Source organism: Cydia splendana, chromosome 8 (assembly GCF_910591565.1).
Source record: "Cydia splendana chromosome 8, ilCydSple1.2, whole genome shotgun sequence".
Taxonomy (NCBI): Eukaryota; Metazoa; Arthropoda; class Insecta; order Lepidoptera; family Tortricidae; genus Cydia; species Cydia splendana.
Genome location: NC_085967.1, coordinates 18,061,686 through 18,080,323, shown reverse-complemented (window position 1 = coordinate 18,080,323; position 18,638 = coordinate 18,061,686). Strand labels below are relative to the sequence as shown.

At 38.5% G+C, this 18,638-nt stretch overlaps 2 protein-coding genes across 2 annotated transcripts in view; one reads left to right on the top strand and one right to left on the bottom strand.

The window, feature by feature from the left end:
• LOC134792968 (serine/threonine-protein kinase NLK) overlaps positions 1 to 7,077 on the bottom strand; it is a 132,985-nt gene extending 125,908 nt beyond the window's left edge. Inside the window, 1 exon segment of the mRNA XM_063764458.1 lies at positions 6,438 to 7,077. Within this exon segment, the coding sequence (XP_063620528.1) occupies positions 6,438 to 6,634 (197 nt within the window). The 5' untranslated portion in view covers positions 6,635 to 7,077.
• Positions 7,078 to 11,331: 4,254 nt separating this feature from the next.
• On the top strand, positions 11,332 to 11,991 carry LOC134793096 (uncharacterized). Its single transcript, XM_063764621.1, has one exon. The coding sequence runs from the start codon at positions 11,332 to 11,334 to the stop codon at positions 11,989 to 11,991; it is 660 nt and encodes a 219-aa protein (XP_063620691.1).
• Positions 11,992 to 18,638: the final 6,647 nt, after the last annotated feature.

Sequence of the window (18,638 nt, the reverse complement as noted above, 5' to 3'; positions counted from 1 at the left end):
GTCAACTTCTCTACACTGTTACAATTTCCATTATTACTACACTATAGCATCTTTTTTTATATATTTTGTCCTCTTTTACACCCTTTCTAGCAACTATTATAACTATCGCGATGACGTTCCGCTTCGTGGTTCAAATATAGATCTAGATCTTCTGAACCACCACCATAAAATTAACACAGGTCACTGATTTATTCATAGCGTAAAAGTTGATTTCTGAGTGGCGTTTTTACACGCCAAAAAAATGCGATTTAAGGAAATGATCATCATGAACTTTTGCAGAGTTGGTCCTTATGACTAGCGGATTGATTTAAGGATCAATCAAATTTTTGATGCAAAATGTTGACTTAAGGCGTGTGGCTCTAAAATTTTGAAAAAAAAAAGTTATGCTATGTCATCAAGTTTGAAATCATTTTGGCGTAAATCAAGGATGCTAGATTTATTTTTATTTAATGTATACGTTTTCATATCAAATATTTAACAATATTAAAAAAACAGACTAAAAGCAGTCACACCAACTTCAAATCAATAAACAAATAATGATAATATTGATAATGACAGAAAATATCGACGTTTACGTCAAAATTCTGCAAAAGCGGCGCCTTTTTGTATTGAATCACTACTTAGGCATGTAGTTAATTTCATTCACATAAGCCTTGGATAATCGATCTGATGGATAAGCTAGAACGTCACCGATCTTCGTTTGGTTACGCACGGCTGCCCTCAAAAGCGACATTTTAAAACCCGTCCTGACCTTTTTGTACATTCAAAGCAGCTATAGGTTTTGTTCGCGCCGGGAGCATTAGCTGCTTTAGTTCAATCAATAACACCTACGCAGGCGGGATGATCGATTCCCAAATGCCGGCAGACCCTGAGTAATTCATGTTTTTTATAGATTTTGTGAGGTATTTCAGAATAAAGATCGAATTTTAGAATGATATGTATAGTAATCGTACTACTATAGTGCACCTTTTATTTATCCAAGCAGTAGTACTGTATAATGAAATGTAGGTAGATTAAGCACCTCACGATCAAGCTAGCTAGACGCCTTGGTGTTTCTTTAAGGCCTTGACTGCGTAACAGCATAACACGACTGCAGTGGCGGTCACTGGCAAGAAATAACGAAACCTAGTCATCACAAGCGAAGATTAACACGAGGGAGCAACCATATTGTGCACGACCCAAACGATCCTCCATTCTTTTTGTCGAGACACACAAATGCAAAGCCGTGTTCGAATAAATTAACTACAAGAGAATAGGTATAACTAAAATGTTAATGTTAAAAGAAGCCCTAATTTACATTCAACGGACGGGAGCGCGGTCTCCGGGTCTGGTTTAGGGCCCTCGGCCGATCGCTCGGTATAATCAGGCGCGCCTCCCCTCGTCGCGGTCGTTCACACACAATCGACGCGCCAAGCGCCATCGGAGCCCTACCTACGCACGACGACTCAACACAAAGCACCCACCCATACCCACCTAACAACCCCCGCTGCACTGCTTCAGCTACAAACTACTTCTCGCTATATGCGATAAACTCTAACGCGACGCAGTAAAGTCCAATATCGAATGGGCCGTGACCACGCAGGCGTTGCATTAATCTTGATAACAGAAGTAGTGGCGTATAAAATAGAAACTTAACGTGAAGGAATAAAGTGGAGAGTCTATTGAAGGCGGCCGCGGTCGCTAGGTACGCGCAATGTGCACTCGATTGCGGGAAACATGAATATTGAAAACCGCTCTTATGTCGTTCACGCTAGATCAAATACACGTCAACGCCCGATGCAAACACCGCGTGTTTACAAAGGCAATTGCAGATTACAAGCGTAGTGCACGTTTTTATCGCGACGAAAGTAAGTTTTGGACACGTGTCGATAACTTTTACGTTATCGTGGAGTTTTCGAAACTAGTATTTTTGGAAGATCAATTAACTAGATCTTGATGATGGATCGTAATGCTCTTTTATGTCCTGGAATGCGAAGTGGAGAAACAGCGAGCAAAAAATATTAAACCACGGTTTTGCTCACCGATAGTGACGCCAACGCTCTACCGAAAAGCATTCATTTTAGCCATAAACGAGATCGCTTGTTCCCAGCGAAATAAAAGAGATGTTAAAACGCGACCACGATTTTTCCTACGTCTTAACGAGCGACTCGTGTTCAGACGTTGTAAACTTGTACAGCGGACGGCCAACGGGCTAACAATGCCCACAATTCCGTCATGAAGACGAGATTGATATATGTAATTGGCTGTTGTAGGTAATTTCTACATAATCTAAAAAGCAAACAACCTGAAAGTTCAAAACATCATCATCATTATTATCAAGTGCAGCAGTCCTGAGTGCAGGGTTTCACCATGTTTGCAGAGCTGGGTCGATTTGGGGTTCATTAAGCACAGGATTATTCCTTATTAGGCATATTGTATTATTAAGGACACGACATAATTTAGTGTCGTATGTACTTCTAGGATTGTAAGTACTTCCTAGAACCCAACTTCACTAAGAATGTTAAGTAGGTACTTAATCCATAGATAGCATATCGATTTCACGTTTTTTATCCAGTGCGGTGGGTCTTACCGGTATGCTTACGCATCTGGTGTGAATTCTCTGTGTTGTCTTATAATGGGAATAGGTATTCAAACTATTCAAGGGCATATTATTATTGATGATATAATAAGGCATAGAATAGATATTGTATTACAAAGAGCTAAACGAATAATTAACCCCTGGAGCGCCCCAGAATTACCGTAGTATGGAACTCCTATACTAGTTACCAGCACACGTGTCTGTTTAGGGCGCTCCACGGGTTAAGGCAGATCTTTTTGTAAGGGAGATGAATTGGGTTGGGATTCAAAGGTACATATATAGTTGACTATAATGTACCTTACCTACATACAGTCAACATAAATAGTAGCGTATGAAACAACGCGCCAGAAGTATCTGCAACCCTCGAATACTTTTCCAAAGATACATTATATCTCGACAGTCGGCGTTCAAAAGTATCTAATATGTAAGACATCGGTTACACACTAATTCTGGCGTCAGTTCAGTCCATCAGTCTGGTCAGACTGACGGGAGAATTATCGTGTAACACGCGGACTGATGGACTAGACTGATGAAAATTTAAATTTTTAGATAATATTCGTCAGTCCATTTTGAATGACAGAAAACTGATAGGATAATCGTGTCATTCTCGCGTCAGTCACCATATTAGACAAGACTAAATGACTGTGTTGCGTTCTGTGTCCAAACGGCGACTGTGTCATAATTTTATCAGTCTGTTGTCAGTCTGATCGTGTAACCGTGTCCAACTTCCATCATTCTGGCATCAGTCAAAACTCGAATGGACTGATGGACTGAACTGACGCCAGAATTAGCGTGTTACCGATGTCTAACCGTTTAATTGTTCTATATTTCTTCGTTCACATCTTTTTTCGTTAAGAGCCAACAGGAGTGGTCATTTCTCCATACAAACGTACTCCTCGTTTTCCTCCGTGGTTTTTGAAGCTAGAGCAATGATTTTTTCAACACAGATTAATATTGTCAATATCTGTGTCGGACCGTTTTGCTTTTTTTGATATTTTTGTTTTTTAAGGCGCTAGGGCCCTACAAAAATGGCCAAAATGGCCTAATTGACTATGCCGCAATGAGAGGCGTGGCATTCAAAACTGATATCATTTAGCCAAAAAAGCAAAACGGTCCGACACAGATAATTTCATAATCATTTAGATTTCCAAATTTGGTTACGATTGGTTAAATTCTGGAGGAGGAAACAGAGGAGTACGAAACCTCGATTTTTGAGATTTTTACGCAGGATTTTTCGCCTTGTCCTTATCGCACTACTTTTAGGTGCCGCTTCCGTTAGCGAGACGGGTATATTTACCTAAAATATTTAAAACTCAGCTCCTGTTTCGTCTTAAGCTTTATTCTGGTACGCTGCTGACTGTACCTACCTATAAAATATTCGTCCGGTTAACAAAGCGGACGAAAAGACAATGACCACTGACCGTGCTCGTTTCTGCTTCCAAAAGACAAATGCATTAAGGCCTATAGAACTCCATACATCCTTTGTGTTTTGTTTCCCAGTGGATTTGGCGCACGTACTTGCAACCTAAGTACGTTATTTGCAACCTTGTCAACGTTCGATCAGCTCTAATAATTTCAACATTGTGAATAGGAATAATTTACGAATGTGTATGCGCTTTCATCGGGTTATTGTGTTGCCCCTATTCACACGGCCAGAGGAGCGAAACTCCTGACTTCGGCCAAATTCACCTCCGCTCGGCTCAGCATTGCTCCGAGTAATTATTAGGGTTGACACAACTTGACGTCCCTTTGCGTGCACGACCACAGATAAGATAATGGCTTGAATTTTGACAACCCTAAATAGCCGAAAGGGATAGTGCTATATATTAGAAAGGGACAGCATGATTCGACCCTGAACCGCTGTCAACTTCGGTTTTGTAGGAAGTTTCCTTTCTGTACTGCAGTACTATTATTTATTCTGTGACACGGCTAAAGTCGTAATGGCCAAAATCAAGATTTTGCACTTTCAGATTGTTATGTGTTACCCCATTCTCCATATTCGACTGATTTGTCCCCTACCGACTTCCACCTGCCCCCAAATCTTAAAAGGTGGCTAGGTGGACACTTGCAAGCTTGTCAACGAACGATCAGTGTTAATTTCAACAATAGGTAATTTACTAATCGAGTTGAAATGTGTATGCGCTTTCATCGGGTTATTGTGAGCGCGACAATGAGTGCTGGTCCCGTGAGCGACTATAACAACAATGCCCAATAGTAGATCTTATGTCGTTGCAAAAAAGTATACAAATCGTCAGTTAACTGTGTCAATGGTATATTATAATGGGCTGCTTGTCTGTTGTTGGGGCCTTCTGATGCCCTGGTTACGGTCGCCATTAGATGCACTAGGGCAGCTGTTCTCAATCTTTATTTTTGACGGAACCCTTTTGGAAAGCAAAATAGTTGATGGAACCCTACAATAAAACAATAGTTTTTAGAAGTGTGTTTTTGCATAGTAAAATTTTTCGAGGCAACTAAAGCATAGTGTTCTAAATTCTTGCGGAACCCCTGCAGGGGTGTCGCGGAACCCTAGGGTTCCGCGGAATACACTTAGAGAATGGCTGCACTAGGGTATTGAATATAGTAGGCCAGGAGATGCATTTTTGTAGACATTGAAAAGAAGTCACAGTACAGTTAAGTTGCACTTAATTCTGTGGGTCTTTATCAGTGTTATAAAATAAAAATATGTGTCCAAAGAACATTCTTTCATACCTATACCAATATACAGTGTGACAATGTGCTTAAAGAAATGAAGCAGTTTGAACAAGCTGAAATTAATTGCACTACATTATCTATACACAAAAAATAGTATTTACATGTAACATATGTTAGAATTTTATCTTGACACAAATTTCAATTAGGTATTTAATTTTCTATTCTAATGACGTGAATGATAAATCTTCTGCCAATGCATACACTTACAATCATCATTCGCTTGCCCTTATCCCATTTATTTGGGGTCGGCGCAGCATGTCTTTTTCTTCCATACCTCTCTCTTGCCCGTCATCTCATCATTCACTTGTGTTCGTTCGTTTCATATCATCTCTCACACAGTCCATCCACCTTTTCCTTGGTTTTCCTCTCCCGTTACTTCCCTCCACATGACTTTCATCCCTCGGCATCAAAAAAAAAATAACATCAAATTGTTGTCAGAAAGGATAACTGAAATTAATAATATCTTGTATAGTTTTATTTTTGTCAATGTTTCAAAACTGCAAAAGTTTTTTGTCCATCCTGTACAATACTAAATAATTATTATTGTTTGATTTTCTCACAAAATGTAGAAAAAGGACCAACTGCAATAATATGAATTATCTAGTTGTGCTTATATGTTTGTAGGTATATCTTAAAAATAGGACAAGTTTATTCCCTATTAATTAACAAATAACGGAAAGCAACAGTGTTGGTAACTAGCCTACTTTTTGAAGGAAAATACAATATAAACCTGCTATGTATATAATTAGAGTAGGTATGTAAGTATGTACCTATCTCCAAAAATTCTAATTCATCCTTGCATAGGTATACACAACCACAGTACTTTTATTATAGCACTAATAAAAAAATAAGGTAACTAATATAAGTTTATACGGTTAAGTGGGTACTGATGATACTTTTCAGACAATAGCACTCATCAAAAGTTCCTAAACTGTGCCCTATTCAAATATTAACAAGCCCCGCGTGCCTCTCTTTGACGAAATTTAATAAAAAAACAAACGGAGACCTAAAAAAATACCACGCGAAACTTTTCAAGAGCAAATCAAATTAACACGTTTGACAGAGGGAACTCGCGCATTTCGGTTACGGGAATTAACAAAGTAGACTCTAGGATTTAGATAAGAAGGTAGGATGTGACGTGACTCACCATACGACACCGAAGGCGCCGTACCCGATCGGCCGGTCGGGCTGAACATCCGAGGGGATGGCCGGCGTCTGGTAGTAGGGCGCCGCCGCCGCCAGGATGGCGCCCTGCGACGCGGTCGGCGTTCCGCCCTGCATCAGCGACATTGACACACTCATTGACACGCGAGAGTGCCGCGCGGGGCCGGTCACTGCCGCCATCCAACCGCTCCGCGGCGAGCCGTCACCGCAGACTCATCACAGGGACCTCACGACACCCGCACTCCGCTCCTGTCACCAGCTCGCACCCGAGATCCACGCGACGAGATCACCGGCTGCTTCTTTATTATTCATGCTCGAACGACTATGCGGGAATCACTGAACGCACACACACGACGGGATACACCAGCAGATTTCACCAGTTATTTCACACACGCAACGGTAAGTTTTCAAACGTGTACGCAAGCACGAGCTTGCTCCTTCGTTTCCAGATCACAATTTCTGGACAAAGAAGGAAACCGTGATATATTTCCTGGCGCTACGCAAACGTCCACGCGCCACGAGAATCGAGCGAGACTGGAAGGGAACGCGAGAACGAGAGAGCAAACAACAATGGCGACGACGCGATAAACAGCTGCTCCGCTTGGCTTGGATTCGTCCGCTGAATGAAACAGAGCACTGCGCCGCGATGAGCTTAAAACAATTATTCCCAAAAAAAAATAACAAAGAGGGCATCATCGTACCCTTGGCAAAAAAATATATTATTTGTTGTAAATAGAGTCTGGCTACTGAAATTTTACCCAAATGTTTGGCGGAAAATTCAAAAAATTTTGGGCTGGTCACACTTTGTGTAGTAGGAATTATAGTTTTGATACTAGAAAATATTTTTTATTTTCTGTGCACGCGTAAGGTACCTAAGGATATAAGTTAAATATACGTTGACGTGCACTCAAAGTCAGCTCACATAATTTCTACCACTATGTAAAGTACAGTCAACGATAAACACATATGTTAACACTGGATGTTTTCCTTCACCGAAAAGCGACTGGTAAAATATCAAATGATATTTCGTACATAAGTTCCGAAAAACTGATTGGTACGAGCTGGGGTTTGAACCCGCGACCTCCGGATTGCAAGTCGCATGCTCTTACCGCTGGGCCACCAGCGCTTCGTAGCGTAATATTAATCCATCACCAAAAATAATACATAAGTACTATGTCAAATATGCTAAATGCTAAGTATCAAAATATTTATAGAGCACCAACCTTCTAATTTGTTTACATTTGTGTAGGAGTTGTAAACATTGCAGTTTTTCGTTATACAACGCTACACGTCGACTTCGCACATTGTCGTAATTATTTACGAGCTTAAATAATAGTTTGCGAACCTCACTCAGTATAGACATTATAAATATTATTTAAAATAAACCCCTTTATAAACCGCAAACAATTTGAATGAATGACATAAATTGACAACTGACTTTAAGCTTTTTTTTAAATCATAGACAATTGGTGATACAACAACGAAATATCTGTCAACAATTTTTGGCTAGCCAGACTCTATTAAAGACTGCTATTGTTCTGAAATTTCAAACATTCATTTTTGAACCTCTTAAAGTAACTAAAAATTCTGGGAAAAAAACGCACTAGGTAAATAAATGTTTAGTACCTTGGTATTTTGCAAAACCAGCTCATCGATATATTTAACTAGCGTCCCGCCCCGGCTTCGCACGGGAAGCCCTGGCACTCAAATGTTGGTTTTAATGGTATAAGAACTAATAGTTTTCATTATTTGGGTCAACACCGTCCTGAGGTGCTTTAATTGTATGTACCTTCAAAGACAAGTAGGTATGCAACTCGTGAGCCGCGGTTTGCCGACCCCTGATAAATGCGATTTGTTGATTCAGCTTGTTTTTATTTTGAAATACCTTCTAATAGATCTCAAAAATATGTGAGTGCATGGCACGATTTGACATCTGTGGCAGCACCGCAAATCTTTAGAAAATAATCCTAATTTTAACTTATGATGCTCGTTATAATGTCCCACTGCTGGGCAAAGGCCTCTCCCCTTGATCTCCACAACTGCCGTTGTTGTGCTTTTTACCCTGACTGCCGTCCTAGTCTAAAAGGCAGTTTTTCGACAAAAGCTAGTTTCGAGATAATCGCAAAAACCAACCCAAACATCTTTCTTGAATTTCTACGAAACGGCAAAACTTTTTCCATTTTTTCTTTTTGTATGTGATAGGTATATATATGTACTTATTTTAGGTGTTTATAGTATGTTTCTAAACAACTCAGTTTTTTTAAATTTTATAAAAAACTCTTTAGATTAGTATTAAGCTTAAAAATGTGTACGTCGTACTAGTCAAGAAGGCGGTAAACATGCGTTATGCGGCGTACTAACTTAGTTACGAAGTAGAAACTAGGTAAAAACGCCATATATGTCACATGCTGCCTTTTTGCTTAGTAACAATGTATAATTTGCACTTGAAATCCTAAGTTAAAAGACCTTATAGCAGCTATTCGGCCTTTTTGGTTAGTATACTAGGAAAAATTTAGATTTTGTCCAGATTTTCGACTAGCGTGCTAGTGTAAAAAAACGTATACCACCAAAAACACCGAATATACGGTTTTATAGATTAGTATTTATGGAAGAAATAGGAATAAAAAACAGTCACGTAGTTTAAATGTTTATTTATATACGAACAAAAAACGCCATACTCCTAGTCTATTATTAAAAAAAACGAGATCCAGCGATTACTTTTTGGATTATAATCTTAATTACCATACAAAATTAACACATAAATTGGGTTATTCCCACTAGTTACCATCAAATAGGTACCTAACTAGTGGGAATAAGCCCATAATATGTAACAATTTTTTAAAGTGTACGGTCTTTCTGATTTTATTTGTATCATAGGCTAGATTTACTCGACTCTACTAATGACATTACATGTACTTCTAATGAGCATGAGCAACGAAACTTAAAAGAGTCCGCAATAAGCTCAGCCGAATTTTTACTTCCCATAAAAACGGAGATTCGTACTCATTTTAAAACAACGTGTTGGATTGTAATAAATTGCACATACAATAACATGAGGTATATCTATACCAGTACCTAATTAGTTTATATTCCAACAAAACTAATGAAATAGAGGAAAAACTTATATTCGCTGTATTTTTTTAACTATGGTATCTGAAGCTACACATTAATTACAGGCATAGATATACCTTATCCTTTAGTGTGTACAAAGTTTTAGAGCAATCTAGCCAATCGTTTTAAAATGAGAGCGTAACTACGTTTGTATGGAGAACCCAGCTTGCTGCTGACTTAAATCTTAGCAACCATTTATCTTTGTAGGTGATCAGTTTTCGCATACACGTAACTCAAAATAGTACATAATGTTTTACCGAATTCGTGGCATCTCTAATAGTTATTTTAGTTTGTTATCAATAGGCATCGAATCATCGAGAGTTTCATCGCACGGTAAGACGTTAGCGAGCTATGTAGTCTACATTAGTGTGTGTGCGGCTCGAGGCGCGTATTCAAGTCGAAATTAAAATGGTGTCAAAATCATAGTGACCAAATTAAAATGGACCGTCTTGCTGAACTGCACTCCAAACACGACTTTCGAGGTTTCTGGAAGAATACCGCCAGGTTGAATGGTAAACCCGGCCTTCCTGTGAGCATTGAAGGTATAAGTGACCACAAGTCTATAGCCAACATGTTTAAATCTAACTTTGCCATGAAATCACCCCTCACGGAACTTGTTAGGGATAGTCGGGTGCCCGGTGCTGAGCTCGTCAATGAAGACCAGATAGTACAGTTCACTTCTGAAGATGTTGCTAAAACTATAAAGACAATGTCTAGAGGCAAGTCTCCAGGTCACAACGGGCTCAGCATTGAGCATTTGCAGTATGCGGGCTCACATCTGCCTTGACTTTTGGCCATGCTGTTTAATCTGTGCATTAAACACTCATACCTACCAACGGAGCTAATGAGAACGGTAGTAGCGCCGATTATTAAGGACAAGACGGGTGATATTGGAGATAAATCCAACTACCGGCCTATCTCATTGGCTACCGTTATCGCCAAAGTGTTTGACGGCATGCTTAATAAACACCTAGCTACTCATGCTACGCTACATGGCAACCAGTTCGGGTTTAGACCCAAACTCTCAACAGAAAGCGCCATTGTATGTTTGAAGCATGCCGTCAAATACTATACCGACAGAAATACGCCCGTTTACGCCTGCTTTCTCGACTTGTCGAAGGCATTTGATCTGGTTTCCTATCATAAGCTATGGGAAAAGCTCGACAAGATTAAGTTACCTCTAGAGCTTATCCGGATATTTCAGTTTTGGTATGGGAACCAGATCAATCATGTCAGATGGGGGGATAGTATTTCGGAGGGGTACAGGTTGGAGTGTGGCGTGAGACAAGGGGGGCTGAGCTCGCCCACACTCTTCAACCTCTACGTTAACGATCTGATTGAGGTGCTCAGCAGCCGTCATGTCGGTTGTCACATTGACGGGGTATGTGATAGATTGTCGTGGACTTTAGAATTTGGAGGAATACGGAGAATCCGGGAACTGGAGCCGATACTGCGGTGTGCGGTTCTAAACAAAATTTATACTCGCAGGTGACTTACCCGTTCGTTCGTCGTCCTTTGTCCACGAAATCCAAGAGCGGTGTAATATTATGTTGTAGCGGGCGGAGCGATATATTTATATATTAAACTGCAGAATTCTTATATTTTCACAAGGATATCCGTACTCGATGCGGCAATTATTTTTCAATATTGAAGTCTGTTGTCAGTAAGTCAGTCACCGTAGAGTTTTTGATTTAAAATAGGTCGAAAGGGAATTTGGCGCAGTAGCGCCACCAGTATGCTTCAACAATATTAGCTACGCGGACGACATGGCGTTGCTGAGTGCATCTGTTGGAGGTCTCCGCGAACTCATTAGTCTCTGCGAGCAGTTTGCCAGTAGTCACGGCCTTAAATATAACGCTAAGAAGAGCGAGCTAATGATTTTCAGAGCGGGGACTAAATGTCCGTCCGAGGTACCTCCTGTACGTCTCAGTGGGGTCCCCTTGAAGCGTGTTTACCAGTTCAAATATCTGGGCCATGTGTTGACTGATGACCTTAAAGATGACGAAGATATTGAACGGGAGCGGAGAGCGTTATCAGTCAGAGCCAATATGATAGCCCGCAGGTTTGCTCGTTGCTCTTTTAACGTCAAAACTACACTGTTTCGTGCATATTGTACCACTTTTTACACGAGCAGCCTGTGGGTTAAATACACACAGAAGGCATACAACGCTCTCCGTGTTCAATACAATAACGCGCTGAGGGCGCTGCTGCATTTACCGAGGTGTTGCAGTGCCTCGGGAATGTTCGCGGAGGCGCGTGTGGACTGCTTTTACGCTACCATGCGCAAGAGAGCAACCTCAGCAGCGCGGCGTGTGCGCGCCAGCGGCAGCGCCCTGCTGGCAGTCGTCGCCGACAGACTTGACGGTCCATTTATGGGACACTGGTTGTCATTGCATACACCAGTGTCCCATAACTGGACCAAATGACGTACCTTAGATTCTAGTTAGATTACGTAATTTATAATTTATTTGTTGACATTTTATATTCATTATTTTATTTTATATTGTTCTGTACCTATTTATATTATTTGCTATTGTGTCAATTAAGTATTTGTATTGTGTATTGTGTGATTTGTCTCAGTGTTTTATGGGCTAAAAGCCTGAAATAAATGATATATATTTTTTTTTATTAGCAATAAAATTAAACTCGTATTAATTCCTGCACATACTCTGTCATTTATTTAATTCTAAAACGCCGTTTAGCGGTTGTAATTAAAAATCAGATTCAAATTTTAATAAAATTATTTTTCTATTAGATTACAAACTCATAGCTTTTACTATTTTAACATACAACTATTACCTAATACACAAACATACCAACTTATTTTAAGGTACATATTGTTTTTTTTATAAAACGTAATAGATAATACTGTAATATATAAATACTATGATAAATAAAACGTAATATAATTTGCAGTAATTAATTTACGATATTTCTTATCGAAATCTATTGCCTCGATAATAAGAGTGACGTCAGGTGACTTACTAGGCTACCAAAAGCAAGTGAGTGGTTAGATATTGACAAACTACAATAAAAATAATTCAATTCCGCTTGAGGCATTGCTTGGGCCCATGGTGCGATATGAACTAGATAAAACCCACTTAGGTATTTAATGGCCTAATATATATATATATATATATATATAACTCTCAGTTGGTTTCTGGATGGACCCAGGTTCCATACAAAGATGCCCATGGTCCTTTGTCCTGGTTATCTAAATACTTAGGCGGAAAATGTTATTCTGTCCATAAGAATTCTCATTAAATTTCCCTTTAAAACATTTTTCATTAAGATTTAAACTCTTCGTAATGTCAAATACCTACTTGGCTTATAGGGAATTAAACCCGATACAATTAGCTCTAATATAAATTTGATTTTATTTAAATAAAAGCAGTCAAACCGTCGAATGAAAAAATAAAACTTAAACAACGTTTGCTGTAGAAAAGTACGTATGAACAATTTCACCATCACAAACTACGCTAGAAAGACGTATTTGCTGTCGAGCGTAAGTATTTGCGAGGCAATTTTAAAGTATATACCTTTATAAAAATGATAATACTCGAAGGTACTAATTGTAAACACTACATATTATTGATAACATATGATGGTAATGCAATAATAAAGTATTTTTCTTACTTTGGCGTTCGGTCAATATTTCGCGCGCAAAATGCCACCTCCGCTCGCATACCGGCAGCCACAAGCCTGCGCTTGCGGCTGACGGCTTTTACTTAGCATAAGGGTGTCTTTCGGCGCGCGGGGAGCATGACGAAGGTTGGAGCATATACTGCGTTATAGACTAGTTAGACGCACTTTCAACCTTTATAAAAGTTTGTTTGCGTTTAATACGACGTCCATACAAAATAAGAAGAACGTATAACATTTATACGGTTCTAAAGACTATTATGGTGACGTAAAAAAGTTAAGTGATACTAGGCTTAAATGACGTATGAGACATTTAAACAAAAAAAAATACTATACGATTTATTAGACTAGTATCAGATTTAAAATTTTGCTAAAGATCCTAATCTTAAAGCGCGTATAGCGTTTTTTACGTATTTTTAGCCTAGTTTTTGGCTTATACGTTATTTTAGGCTAGACATGGTGGATAAGATTTTACGCAAACCAGAGCGTAAAAAAACGTATAGCTGCACGTTGTTTTAGCCTGGCTTTGTCAAATAGTCGCTTTTTAGACTAGGAACGCTTAGAACATTAGTGCAAATACGGTCTTTTGACGATATTTTTCTCGAAAACTAAGCCACTTATCGGAAAACGGGCCAAAGTGGTCGATGCATCTCGATCTCTACATTACGAATATCACAAAAAGTCAATTTTGGCAAAATATCGAAAAACTGCCTTTTAGACTATGACGGCAGCTGAGTCGTTGTGCGCTTGATGAAGGTGTTTAAATCGTAACGCCATCTCTGTCTGGGCCTACCACGTCCGCGCTTATTTTGCGGCATCCACTTGGTGGCTATACTAGCTCACCTATCATCATCATCATGGCATCCGGATGCCTGTGGCAGACGTGACCAATCCAGTCCCACTTTAGCCTGGCGGTTTTCTTCCCTACAGATCAGCAATGCGTGTTTTTGAGCGCAGTCTAGTAACGTGTTTCAGTTTCAGTTGGGATCCTTCCTAGTGAGACGTCCGTCCTAGAATGCTGCGCTCCATTGCTCGCTGGCACCTACAATTTAGATTCGGATTTGAAAATTTCACGCGTACTATAATAATAGCCTAGAAAACCTGTGACTCTCAACACAATTCTTCACAAAGAATAAAATTACAGACTTTTATTAAATGATTTTGAAATATAAAATTAGGAGGTTAGGAACTATTGTAATTATTAGTAGTAGTTATAATGGAAAAATAAATATAATAATTTCGTATCATGAATGTGCTTCCGAAAAAAAAACAGTTTAAAGAACTTCCAGCACGGAAGTGTGGTTGATTCAGTTCTTTCTTTGAACTTTTATGATCGGCGCACAGGCCGCACATACTTGAAATAGAGCGCCACCTACCGAACATTTTAAAACCAAATTTGCTAGTAACGTTGCCATGGTGATATGCAGTTAGTGTTCCGCGCGGAATTTGACAAAATCGGGTAAAAACCGATGGTTAATTTTCTTGTCAAAATCCACTTGACGATAATGATGATGGCATAAAAAGGAAATATATAATTTAGCGAACCATAATATACGTCACTAAAAAGCTCCTAAATTAAAATAAATTAGGCTCGAATAATTTACCCCTTCATACCTACCTACATTGATACTTTTTGGAATAAAAAATTAGTTAGAAGCATGTTTCAGTAAGAAAAGTCTGCAACGATTTGATAGCCCACACCTCGCAGGTGTTATTCTAAACGTCAAACTTCTATGAAATTATGGCGTATAAACACTTGCACTGCGTATGCTATCAAATGATTACGTATCCATGCCAAATTATTTCGCGGTCAAAATATCTCTTTCCCGCTATCACTTTTGAGTCTTTAACGGGCGTACGGTGAACTACCTTACAAACAGGCCCCGTGCATAAACTATAGGGGGCAGCATAGGAGCCGTCAGATTTATGGCGCGAGGAGTAAATGTGTCGTTTATGCTTCTGATGTAGCCCACATGATGTCAGAACCTACTATGCACAAGGAAACGTACCGACGAGAACGGTAGCACTTGTTTTGGCAATGTACATACATGTGCACATATGTCTCCGATTCAGACCACAAGATGGCAGACGCTCCAACGCGCATAATCTCATATGATAGATAGATAAATCATTTATTTGATATCATATGATATTTATTAGTGATAGGATTTCTCAGATACTCGTAATCTTACTAATAAACTTTTAATTGTAGTCAGAAATTTGTAAGGGGTGGGGGAATTAATAAATAATACTCCAATTAATAAATATCAATTATATTATCACAGAGAATCACATTGTGTCATACAACATATTTACGTGGCTAGTACAAAATTTCCTTATCCCGATTTATGTCAGAGTTCATGTATAGTAAATACCTAAAAGTTATAAAACAAAATGGAAACACCACTACAAAATACAATCTTTATTCAGGGTTAGATTCTATCTAAAAGTAGTTTTTTTTAATGGATAGTATATACACATAGAGCTTCGAAACTTGCAAATATAAAATCGCCATAAGATATATCGAAGCGGCCAATGTATTCACAAATAACGACAAATATGGGTCATTCTACAGCAATCTCATTCCCCTGGCGATACCTATTTGCAATAGGGTATTATTTTGTATTTAAAATAAATTATTTTACACCATGCATGAAACACCACCACCATGCACCAGATAATTATTAGAAAAACACAGATAGGAGTTATTTTTAAACACAAGTTCTATTTAATAAATCGGATAGAAATAGTATGGTAATAGTAATGTTTCATATACTTAAATTCCATATTAGCAAATCGTTTTGACAGTTCTAAAAGAGTAACTGATTTGACTAGTAGGAAAATACCCTATTTCCCAGGAGATTCCGTTCAGCAGTTGTGGTTGTAGATGGAACTTGGCACGGGTTATACAGTTACCCAAAAATGAGATGCTAATAAAGCGGCATCTCCTGGGAATAGGGTATTTTCCTACTAGTCAAATCAGTTACTTTTTTAGAACTGTCAAAACGATTTGCTAATATGGAATTTATATGAAACATTACATCGTGACGTCACGGTCAACTCACCTACTTTTTATATTTCCATCCGATTTATTAAATAGAACTTGTGTTTAAAAATAATTCCTATCTGTGTTTTTCTAATAATTATCTGGTGCTTTATTTCATGCATGGTGTAAAATAATTTATTTTAAATACAGTATAATACCCTATTGCAAATAGTTATGGCCAGGGGAATGAAAATTCTGTAGAAGGTATAATGAATGAATGAAATTAATTTATAATGAATGACCCAGCTTTTATCATCAAGAGGTTTTTCATGTTTAGTTTTGAGCACCTTGGCCGTTTCGGTATATCTGATGGCGACTATACATATTACATATAGTTGCGATATTGCTTGCGATGTAGACTCCTAGAAAATAAATGTTAGAGATATAAATACAATTCCTTTGTCTGAATCGAATACGGAATTATGATAAGCTCTGGCATAAAAATAAATTGCACTAATGTAAGTAAATCAACGAGTTACATTTATTCAGTATTATTAACAAATTATATAAGTATTTATATTGTATAAATAACTGGATATTCCTGGGGTCCATTTCTCGAGGGATATTAGACTAATATTAGTTCACGAACTGTCAATTCGTATGGGTTGTCATGACAACGCTAATAATATTAGACTAATATTGTTCGAGAAATGGGCCCCTGTTTGTTTGTAAGGTAAAAAGTTAAAATTTATGTTCTTGACAAAGCGAAATTATTACACGTTAGACTGTTACTGTGCGACTCCGCCAAGATGAGCATGGCGACCTTTTTACCAGATAGCTTCCACGGCAGAAAAAAATATGAACATATACGTATGATCTAGATGCCTATAGTTCGTTTTTTAGCATTAGAAATAAGGTAAACAATCTTGATGTGTCTTTTAATTGAAAAACACATTTTAAAAATAAGTTACGGCAAATATGTAACAATTATGAATCTAATACGATCATTTATATTCTTTTGCTTTCATAAGTAATAGTTACTGATTTTTAAAAAGCGTATTTCAATTAAAAGAGATGTCAAGATCGCTTACCTTCTTTCAAGTTCTTTCTAATGCTAAAAAAACGAACTATAGAGGACTATTTTCTTACAAACTTTGAGATTTATTTCCAAAAATAATTACATAACTAAAAATAGCATTCAATTCCTTTATTCTCCGATACCTATTGCACATAAAAATGAACCTGTAACTAATTTTAAAATACCTAAAATGACATTATTGTCTATGTACACAAGTTATACAGACGGGTTGACTTTGTATTTATGTTATATATGAAAACATTCATTATTATAACACGCACACACACTATACAATAACTAATTTATGAGAGTAATCTAACATTACTGGCCCGGCCACGACATTGCACAACCGGCGACGGCGGCAGCTGCAACAGTAGGTTGGAGCGAGACACAGCGATCGAACATTTCGTTCCCACCTATGGTTGCCGACGCCGCCGACGCCGGTCACGCAATGTCATGGCCGGGTCGGTAAGAACTAACATTCCTAACAGATACAGTATAAATAATTCGTATCAGTAATATTAGGCTTCATACATAACAAAGTTAAGGTTTCCCTCCATTTTCTTTCGTAGAATTTATTATTTTCAATTATTTTTGTTTCGTGTTCATGATTTTTAGGGTTCCGTACCCAAAGGATAAAACGGGACCTATTACTAAGACTCCGCTGTCCGTCCGTCCGTCCGTCCGTCTGTCACCAGGCTGTATCTCGTGATCTGTGATAGCTAGACAGCTGAAATTTTCACAGATGATGTATTTCTGTTACCGCTATAACAACAAATACTAAAAACAGAATAAAATAAAGATTTAAGTGGGGCTCCCATACAACAAACGTGATTTTTGGCCGAAGTTAAGCAACGTCGGGCGGGGTCAGTAGTTGGTTGGGTGACCGTTTTTATAGATAATGGTACGGAACCCTTCGTGTGCGAGTCCGACTCGCACTTGGCCGGTTTTTGAGTTGGCAGCCTTGGTAGCGTAGCGGTGAAGGCGTTCGACTTTCAAATAGGAAGTCGCGAGTTCAAACCCTGGCTTGTACCAATGAGTTTATCGGAACTTATGTACGCATCATTCGATATTTACCAGTCAATTACGGTTGACCAGTCAAGGTCACATTATTTTTTTCAGTAGTCAACCTCAGCCACATTTTATGTTGCTTCAGTTGTAAATATACAATGTACATATAAATAGTTAAAAACTCGTTACATGGACTTAAAAAAATAAAATTTTAAGTCCATGTAACGAGTATGCATTTTAAGCTTAGAATAAATTTAAAAGTGGAAAAATGCTTTTTGGGTGAGACTAGAACTCGCGGTCTCTGGATGGATACTCCAACGCTCTCCCATCTGAGCCACCAAGACCTCACCAATAGC

Coding starts and splice junctions, on each gene's coding strand:
- LOC134793096 (XM_063764621.1), top strand. CDS start 11,332: ATGGCGTTGCTGAGTGCATCTGTTGGAGGTCTCCGCGAACTCATTAGT.